The 10,316-nt window shown below is 50.3% G+C and overlaps 1 protein-coding gene across 1 annotated transcript; it reads left to right on the forward strand.

The window, feature by feature from the left end:
- Positions 1-1,763: 1,763 nt before the first annotated feature.
- LOC306950409 (mitotic-spindle organizing protein 2B-like) lies at positions 1,764-10,052 on the forward strand (the record flags this gene model as incomplete). Its single annotated transcript, XM_079540666.1, has 3 exons — positions 1,764-1,900; positions 1,989-2,125; positions 9,858-10,052. 3 exons carry the CDS (start codon positions 1,764-1,766, stop codon positions 10,013-10,015), a joined length of 432 nt encoding a protein of 143 aa, XP_079396792.1. The 3' UTR covers positions 10,016-10,052.
- Positions 10,053-10,316: the final 264 nt, after the last annotated feature.

Consider the following 10,316-nt stretch of genomic DNA (forward strand, 5'->3'; position numbering starts at 1 on the left):
CAATCTCAGCTTGATGTCTCCTTGCAACTCAAGACCCAAATTTCCAATTTGCTTTATTGTGTGAAGCCAGATGCTCTCTGCTGGCTTGGGAACTGAGACACGTTTAAGGTGCTGTGCCCTAGCACAAGAGGACAGTCAGCGACTGTTTATCCATTTTTAGCTCCCCGGGCAGCTTGCACATGTGGCTGCATGGCTCCTGCCACACACTGACACCCGCTGCCCTGCCTAGGGCCCAAAGCACCTTCCCCACCTATCAGCCCCCTGATCTCACCCTTGCCCAGAGTCAGGGTGGAGTGTCACAGCCTCATGGGGTATGACTGCAGGCACTGCATTGAAATCTTGGGGCAGGTGCTCAGCAGCAATGGAGGATGCCTTCAGGAAGGCTTTTGGTGACCAGTGGCTCATTGTCCGGGTGGAGATTGGTGACAAATGGTGTCCCTCAGCAGTCAGTCCTGGGACCGATGCTCTTTAGTATCTTCCTCAATGACACTGACAAGCAGGATCGAGTGCACCCTCATCAGTTTGTGGATAACACCAAGATGTGTGGTGTGGTGACAGGCCCAAGGGGTGGGATAACAACCAGAGAGACCCAGAAAGGCTGAACAGTGGGCACAAGAGAACCTCGTGGAGTTCAACAAAGCCAAGTGCAAGGTCTGCACCTGAGTCAAGGTAACCCCCATCACCAATACAAACTGGGGAATGAAAGGATTGAGAGCAGCCCTGCCAAAAAGGCTGCTGGACATGAGCCAGCACTGTGCCCTCACAGCCCAGAAAGCCAACATATCCTGGGCTGCATCAAAAGAAATGTGGCCAGCAGAGTTAGGGGGGGATCTGTCCCTCTGCTCTGCGCTGTGAGATCTCACCTGGAGTGCTGCATCCAGATGGGGAGACCTCAGCACAGGAGAAACGTGGAGCTGTTGGAGCGCATCCAGAGGAGGGCCACAAAAACGATTCCAGGGATGGAACACCTCCATATGAGGACAGGCTAAGAGCTGGGACTGCGCAGCCCAGACAGCAGAAAGCTCCAGGGAGTCCTGAGAGCGGCCTGTTGCTAAAGTGACTAAAGGGTAAAGGTAAGAAAAGGGTAAAGAAAAAGGCTAAAGGTAAGAAGGGAGGAGACAGACTGTTTATCAGGGTCTGTTGTGACAGGATGAGTGGAAGTGGTTTCAAAGTAGGAGAGGGCAGATTGAGGTTGGATATAAGAAATTTTTGACACTAAGGGCAGCGGGGCAGTGGCACAGGGTGCCCAGAGAGGTGGTGGTGCCCCGTCCCTGCAGACACTCAGCGCCAGGCTGGGGCCGCTGAGCGTCTGATGTGCTGTGGGAGCCCCGGTGCACTGCAGGGAGTTGGACCAGATGACGTTTAAAGGTCCCTTCCAACTCAAACGATCCTGTGATTCTACGGTTTTGTTAAAGGTGCTGCTCAGCAGCAAGGCGGTACCTGCCCCCCAGGGAAGGCAAAGTCCAGGGGAAGACGGCATGCAAGCTCAGAGCCCGCTGCAAGGGAGACCAAAGGGAATTCCAGAGAAACCGTCCAGTTCTGCACGAACAGGGAACGAAGGAAACGGTGCGCAAACCGCCTGCAGGAGCCGACAGATAACCGTGGGCTGAGGCGCGGCTGCCGCCTGCCGGCTGCGGGAGGGACGGGCAGGGCCGGGGCCAGGCGGTGAGGGGGCGAGGCTTCGCCGTGAGGGGCGGGGCCAGGCGGCGAGGGGCGGGGCCTCGGGATCCGGCGCGCGGGTCGGGCGGCAGCGCGGGGCGGCCATGTCGGGTGCGGCGCCGGGGAAGGCGGCGGTGTCGGCGTCCGCTCGGCCGCGGCGGAAGGTGCTGAGCGCGGAGGAGGCGGAGCTGTTCGAGCTGGCTCAGGCGGCGGGCAGCGGGCTGGACCCGGAGGTGTTCAAGTGAGCGGCGGTGCGGGGCCGGGGCGGGGCGGGGAGCGAACGAGCCTCCCGGCCCCGCGCTGATCCCGCCCCGCCCGCCCGCCCGCAGGGTGCTGCTGGACCTGCTGCGCATGAACGTGGCGCCGCTCGCGGTCTTCCAGGTGCTGAAGTCCATGTGCGCGGGGCAGCGGCTGCCGGCGGGCCCCGAGAGCGCCCCCCCCGCCGCGCCGCCCGCCGACAGCCGAGGTAGGGGCCGAGCGGCGGGCCCTCCCCTCTCCGCGTCTCCCCCGGAGCTCCCCGAGGACGCGCCCGCCTTCTCCTCCGCCCTGCGGCCTCCGCGCTTCGCCCGCCCGTCGCCCCGCTGCCTCTCGGCGCCGCCCGCCGCCCGCCCCGCCCCGGGGCCGCCCCTGGGCGCTCCGGCTGCCGCTCCGCAGGGCCGGGGGTTCGGGGCCGCGCGGCGGGGGCTGCGGCTGCCGGCTCGGGGGGCTGCCCCCAGGGAGGCGGCCCCGAGGGGGGCGCGGGGCGCCCGCTCCGTGTGAGACGGCGGTGCTGCGGCTCCTCGGGCTGCGCCCGGACCCGCCGTGCCGGAGCCCTCGCTTCCTTTGTGCTTAAAGGCGTGGCACGGAGGGGCGCGGACCCGGCCGGCGGGTCGCGAGGCCGAGAAGCGGTGTGAGCGCCGGCAGCGGGTGCGCTTCGCAGCTCGGCGCTGCGGGGCGGGCTCGGGTGCTCGGCTGCGCAGACGGAGGAGGCCGAGCTGGATGCTGTCCTCGCGTCCCCTTCTCCATCGCTCTCGGTGTTTCTAAGCGAGGACTGCTGTGCGCGGCCTGCGCCCCGCGGATGGGCTCCTCCCTCCTGCTGGAGGAGATGCTCTCGGTTGCGGGCTGCTCGGTGAGAGGACGCTTACAGTAAAGAGCCTCGCGTGTAGCCTCACGTGACTTTAATATGCGCAGGGATAAAAGAAAACGACTTGAGCAGGGTGAGGGAAGTTCGGCACTCGGATGTTCTTCTCGCGCCGGGCCGCTGCTGCAAGCTGCTTCAGGATAGCGCTAGGCCAGCTCAGGTCTGCAGGCTGAACGGTCCCTTTTTGTGAACAGCATTACTTCCTCGAGAGGAGAAGCCAAAAACCCTATGGACAAACTTGGTCTGCCCTTATCACTTGCCTCCCATCAGCCTGAGGGGCTGAAATGCATTGAAGAGATGGCAAACTTCCAGGAATTAGTGTCGGTCTTGGGGCCTTCAGTCAGTTCCCTCTCCACTGTTGCAGGAGCATCTCCTGTCCAGACACTGTCTGGCTCTGCCTGCATCTCTGTGTCTCTGCTACCGGCCTTCCAGGCTTGTGTTTTTCCTTAAAACCAACACATTGGTATCCTTGAGTATGTTGTACTGAGCTGGTGAAGTGCAGGGGAAGCTCAGGGAAAGCTGGCACTGGCTCGGTGTCACTTGTGGGAAATACAGTGTTAAATTGGTCTTCTGTGTGTCTCACTGCTGCTTTATTTCACATTTCTGCATTATTTCATGAGGCTGGAACATGCTTGCAGGGCTAGTTGATGCACTGTGCCACTGGATCACACACAGCTTACTAAGACAGGAGGATTGTGCCCTTCAAACCACTGTTTTAGTGTTTTGTCCTGTATCTGCAGAGAAAGCTTTTCTGAAGCTGGCACTGAACTCAGTGCTCCTGGCAGAGGGATGCTGTGGTCACCTGTCTCACCACAAATGCTGGTGGATGTTTGTGCTGCTTTGCTGGAAGGCTTGGTCTTTCCAGCTGCATCTGGTTTTTAGGTGTTTTTTTTTTTTTGTTTGTTTTTTTTTTTTTTGTTTTTTGTTTTTTAATTTTCTGAGAGCTTTTGGTGCATCAGGACTCAGAGCAGTAGCTAACCTTGAATGAGAACTCTGGTTTCTATCAGCCCAAGCAAGTTTGCCATCAGCCAGACTTGCTGATGATGAACAGCAGCTAATTCCTCTGTGTGACTAGAATCACCACTGACAGGCTAGCCTTCAGAACATTCTTTGGGCAGAACTTGTCATGGCAGTGTCTTGTCACAAGCACCCTTACTTCTGTGACTATAAAATCTCCTTAACATCGAGAAAAGTGGACGTATTTGGTTTTTTGTTTTTATTTTCCCCCCCTCAAGACCTCCTTCTGAGGATGTATTTCTTCAGCCTCTCAGGTGGGAGACATCTGTCCTTGCTTTGACTCAGCTGCAGAGGGGCTGCCTTAGTTCAGTGCTCAGCCTGACCTCAGATGGTCGTCAAATACATTTGCTCTTCTGTACAACTTGTGTCAGACACCACGGGTGATGTCCACACTTGGGGCGATGTGCCTGTAGTGTCAGAGGAAGATGTTTAGTACTTCTGGTTGAAGGTCATGGAAACAGACTTCCAGAGAGGGGTGTTGGTTTGTGAGAACTGGCGATGGTGTAACACAACCAGGCCGCTGGTGCCAGTGTGTCTTTTACTGCATCTTAGATCAAAGGAGGATGTGAGTTATCTGCCTGTTGAGCAGGAGCTTTACTGGAGCCCTGAGGAAAAGTGGTGTTGACATAAAGATCCCGTTAAAATGAACAAATCTTCAGCAGACTAATTCTCTCTCCTTAAACTGGGGAAGCAACTAGTTAGCTCAAACTGAAGAGGAGGAGGAATCGGGCTTCCTTGTTCCGTAAGCTTTCTGGTTCTGGGCACAGTCCACCGTCAGTGGCCCAGTTCAGGAGTTTGGGGTAAGTGCTAACAGGGTGACTGGGGGTATCCTCTGTGCCGGGTCTTTCTGCAGGAGTGTTTGGTTTGCCTTGCCTCCTTTCCCTTTAGGAACTGCTGCGGGGAAAGGGAACCAAAGCTGTATCTGCTGCGTGCCCTGCCAGCTCCTGTTGGAAGATGCTCCTTCTATTTAAGAAGAGGATGGTGTGGCTTCTGCACAGGACAAGGCACTGGGAAATGGGAGATGCCCACTGCTTAGCTGGGACTTGTCTGCTGACCAAGCCAGAGCTCCTTCTGCTGATACAGAATGCAGTGATTGTCCTCTACAAGCTTGCCAAGCTGCTTCGCACGGTGTTCTTCGGCGCTGCCTGTCTGCCCTTTCTCCTGTGCTTCCTCCTCTGTCAGAAGGCAGACACGTGGCTGCAGTAATCCAGGTCTTGCTACGCATCAGCTGAGGCTGCTCTGTTCAAGTTTTATCAGGGGCAGTGATGTACCGGCGTAGGCTTCTCAGCTCATCGTGATGAAGGGAGGTTTCTTAAAGCAGGTCAAGATTGTTTTGCTGATCATTGTGACTGGTGTAGTGGTGAAAAGATGCATTGCCCTTGTAGTAGTTATTTCAGCTTTCTTGCAGCTAAAGCTCTTAAGCAGCAGGGAATCTCATACTTTGTATTGTGTTTTCCCATAGAATATAACCACTTTAAACTGTGATGTTCTGCTTGGAGTTGTTCACTGGTAACAATTCATAGCTGTCTCAAAATAGCTGTGAGTATTGGTGCATCTGTCTGCCGTGTTTAGCTAGGTACAGCCTCGTGCAAGCTGCATTCAGAGCTTTGTCACAGTAACTGATTTGGTGCTTATTTTAAAGGGGAAGGATGTGCTTTGGGCAATTTCTTCCTGTCGTGCAGGGGAGATGTGTGCATACCCATTAGGACAGTAGTGTTGGTTTTAATCTAGATGAGGTGTGTGTATAATTTACTATTTAGTTAAATATGGTTTTTCTTATTGTTTCCGTGGTAGCTTTTCTCATCATGCCACCTTGTCCTCAAGCTGCCAGTGGTTTTCTATCTCTATTGACAGGCATTTGTCGATGCCCTGCTCTTTTATTTCTTTTCCCTAGACTCATTAATATTTTTTGATGTCCCTCTCAGTCTTTTCATCTATTTTTCCACATTTTCCTACTTTTCAGCCCAAGTGTATTTTATAAAGTGGCTTTCCAAGGCCTTGCCCAACTCATTTTTAGTACCAAATGAGCTGTTAACATGAGATTTTTTTTTTTTTTTTTTTTTTTGTCTCAAGGCTTCTGGATCTTTTTCAAGCTGTGGTCAGTGTTTTAGAATGACCACTGTTGTTGCAAGGACCCCCAGTGATAGTTACCACTCCTGGATGCTGCTGGCTGGCTCAGCTGTCTTCTTTGGAGCCCTTTTATACCCACCTTCTGCTTACTCAGCCTTGTATTGTCCCAGAGTTCATCTGGATGCTAGATTTGTAATGCAAGCTTCTTTGTTAAGGAGAGAAAGTTGTCATCAAGGTTAATGCTGTGTGCAACTTGAATACGGTGGAGGGAATCCCTTCAGAGGTATTAAGGATTTGTCTTAATCTCGATGGTGCTGTCAGTGTGAACAAGTTGCAAAGAGAATTGGCCTTCTCTGGCCGGTGTAGGCGTTTTTTCTGTTCATGCACAGGGATGTTTGCAGTCTCTCCTGGAGCTGCAAGGCGTTCTCTGAGCTGGATATTTGAGCCAACTCTTTGCTGTGCTGGGAGCTGTTTTGAACATTGTATGGGGATCACTTTCAGTGTGTCTTTTTGAGAGTTATTAAGCTTTCATGTATCTATATGTATATATTCTTTCTCTGTGAGGTAAGAATTGACAGTGAAATGGGATTTAGAGGAATACTCCGAATGCCAGACTTGTAATTTGTGGCTTTGGCAAAATAACGAGGTGGAGGTTCATTATGAACAGCAATTAATTCATTCACTTTCTCTCCCCTCGACCAACCTAAAAACACCCAGAAAGTCTTGCTGGTAGACTGAATAGAGCTCTGTGAAAGGTATGGAACGTCTTCTCCATCTCTTCTGTGATTTGCACACAAGAGAAGTGGAGGAAATGAGATTCACATGTGTGATAATGAAAGCCAGCAAAGCAACCTTCTTAGAGAAGCAGAAGGAAATGGTTTTGAACAGGCTACTGTTCAGTAGGAAATGCTGTGAAATCCTATTCTTTGAAAGTTATTGAACAGGATTTGGCACTTGGTGTGTTAATTTAAGCTTGCAGTTGTAGTGCTGCCTAATAATCCAGCTGAATACTGGCTTGAGGTTGTAGGTTTTATTCAGGTCTTTTGTGGTCTATGTAGGTCTCAGCCTTGTGTTTCCTCTCCGACTTCTCTTCAGATGTGTGTGTGTGCAAGAGAAGGCACATGTTTAAATAATGACCCGCTGCTCCATTTAGCTTCATGCATGCTGTCGTAGCAAACTCCTTTAGCAGGTGCATTTGAAAACTTATTTATTTTTCCCCTTCCTTGGTTTCAAGACTGTTCCAGTGGATTATTTGAAACATACTCTGCCAATCGTGCTTGTGTCTTTGCAGGGAGGCTACTTTAACAGGGTGTCTTGGCTCTGGGGTAAGCCCTGCGTGCCATGTTTGTATGAGCTGTTAGGAATATTTCAGCAGCTTTGGAGACCTGGAGAGATTGAGAATGAGGAGCCGTAGCTATATACTGGGATTGGTTTGAAGAAAGAGGACTATAAGAGAAAATAAGTCTCATTGCTGTGCTCACCTCCGATGGGTGGGCAAAAGTTGAGTCCTGGTAATCCCATTGTGATTGCAAGAAGGAGAGACTTCCACTCTTATAAGCTGATTTTTCATCCATACTTAATTTTCTAGGAAGGCCAGCTTACTTGCTGGGTCCCTACTGCAAGACAATAACAGGAGCAGAATTCTGGGGAGTTTAAAGCCCATGCACAGTTTGCTCTGACCTTTTTGAATGGGAGAGAGCTAGCACTGAGCTAAATGGGGCACACACGTCTGCTCTCCTCATACTGTGTCAGGTTCTTGAGAAGGTGCAAATACAGCTGCTTTTTGGGGGGGATCATATTTGCGCAGATATGGCCTCAAATGAGAGGCAAGTCAGATGTGACAAGCGTTCGTTATTTGGGCTACAGTTGTTGCGGGACAACGAGGCACATCCAGGATAAGGGCATCTTGTGTCAGCGAGCTGACTGTCAGTGGAATCCTTTCGCTAGTCTGTCGTACTTGAGTTGCAGAGCTTTTGGTAGTAAACTTCTGTGTTTTGCAGTCAGGAGCCCTGATATCACCATAGTGTTGTAACTGGCAGGTTCACCGGCCATGCCTGTTGTTGCATGCTTTATGGGCTACTTTGGTTCGGTGCACAGCTCTAGAGATGATGCTTCCAAAAATACGGCTGGTTCTTATGCTGTTGAAGTAACTGTTTTGTTTTGTTGTGATTTGAGGGCTAAGAGGGTGGAAGTCAGTGTGTGTATTGTCTGAGAATAGCTTTCTTTCACAAAGAGGTTCTTTCTCCCCAGGTTTTTTCAGCTAGGTCAGAAGATCAAGGGCCTGGCTTCTGGTAGCACTTAATGCTGCAATTGCTTGTACGTGGATGTAGTTAGTTAGTCCACAGGTGCAGGCTGAGAACGTGCACTCTTTCTGCACGTAGGCATGTGAGGAAGGGGAGAGCCCTCACTTACATAGAGATGTGCTGGTCTGCTAACAGCATCATGGTGGGCTCCAATCCTTTGTGCCAGTTTTTCTCGTAAATACCATGAGGTCGTGTATTGCCTTTGTGCAGTTTGTTTATTTCCATTGATGGTACTCACATTACTCAAACTGCTGACGTGCTTACAAGCTTGAGCTATACAAAGAAAAAATGCAAGGCTGGTTGGCTGGCTTGGGCTGATAACTGCTGGTAGATCGTTAGTGTGACTTACAGTAAGAGACATTGTAGAACACCTGATTTGGCTGGGATAAGTGAATGTATTTCTTTTGCTACTCTAATCCATCAAATTTTACAGATTAGAAGGGGCCATACCCTTTGTTTGGAAGTTCTTAGTTGTCTTTCCTGTACTGTGAGGTGTTAGCTTGTGGTATTGATGTGAGTGTTGTTCTCAGTTACTCCAAACAGGTGGGGCAGTTGGGTAAGTAAAGCAGGTATACCTCTGGTCTGTGCTCTTTGGTAGCACAGGATGTTCCAGGATGATCCAGGTAGCCACAGAGAGTCCTGTGTGTGCAGAAGCTAGTGGCATTCTGGAAGTTGCTCTGATACAATGACTTAAATGTTGCTCTCCATTTTCATTACATGCATGTAACTGTGCAGACTCAGAGGAAAACAGCTGACTGGATTCCTGTGTTGTTTCCTCCTTACTGTGTTCATGTTTAGTGATGCTTTTGGGAGCATGCTGTCCTTAATAAAAGCTGTGTAGCTCTTGTAGCCCCTCTGCATTGTGTTTCTTTGGTCTTTTGTTTTTATCTTTCCTAATGCAAGTATTACTTCTCATCTGAAGTAATTCTCCCTGATGTCAGCAAACATCAGTGTTCCACACTTACCCCCTTGTGCTATTGGTTTGCAGCACACCTTTGGCTGTCAGTCTTTCCCCTCTTGCTGAATCTGGCAGGATGGGCTGTGTGGCCGTTGCTTTCTTCAACTTTGACCTTTCTAGCCATTTGCTTCTCTCTTCTGTCACATTACACTGCAGACAGAGATAGTTACTTGTGCCTATGGAATTGCAACTCTTATCTTCTGAACACAGTAAGAAAAGTTGAGAGTAGCTCATCGTAGAGGCATCTGGCTCCTGGAAATTGCAGACAGTGATAGGAAACCCTAACTTGTTCATCAAGTCACAAGTGACGTGAGCAGAAGGGTTTCTTGTCTCCGGATTTTGTGACTACAGGCTTCAGAAAGAGGTGGGCAGTGGCACATCAGTTCACTTATCCCAGACTTGAGGTGTTTGATGCTCTTCATGTCCTTGAATTGCTGTTTGCAGTGCTGGTCTTCCTATGCCAAATGAAAGCAAGTATTTAAAGAACAAAGTGGCAGGTTACTTTGTAGATTAAAACTTGAATTTCTAATGCTCCTACTGCAACTCATTTTGTTGTTGTGGCCCTGATTTCACAATTTTGCTTTCTATGTTGGATGCTGGATACATCTGCAACATCTAATACATCTAATCTAATTAGCCTTTTGCATGATTACTTAAGGAATGCTTGCAGCTTAGATGCTGTAGCGTCAGCCCTGTGCGTCACCCATAATGTATGCATTTGTTCTTTCAGGGAGAAATAAAAGCAGTTCTGCTGTCAGTGGGACCCAGGTTCTCGTAGAAAGGAGCGGCCGGGAAGGATCTGCACAGAGGATGCCTCGGCAGCCAAGTGCAAGCCGGCTGCAGAAAGCAGGAGCTTCTGGAAAGAACAGTGGAGGCAACAGTAGCTAAGACCTTGGCAACGATGAATTTTGATGCTTGAAGATGTATATAAGCCATGCCTGTAAAATTGTTTATGTTGTATCTATTAAACTGGCAAACGTTATTTGTAACTCATGGATTATGGCTGTTTTTTTTTTTTTATTCTTATTTCCAAAAAATTATGTTGTCAGTGCAGACTACTTGGTGTTCTGTGGAGGTTCCTGATATGAAGAAAGATGCTGGATGCTTAGAAGTACCTGAAATAGGGCTGAAGTTGCTGCAGAGTCGTAGTAACTCATTTACAAACCAGTGCTTCTCACTGCCTCCTTCC

This window comes from Tetrao urogallus (genome assembly GCF_951394365.1).
Source record: "Tetrao urogallus genome assembly, chromosome: 11".
Lineage (NCBI taxonomy): Eukaryota > Metazoa > Chordata > Aves > Galliformes > Phasianidae > Tetrao > Tetrao urogallus.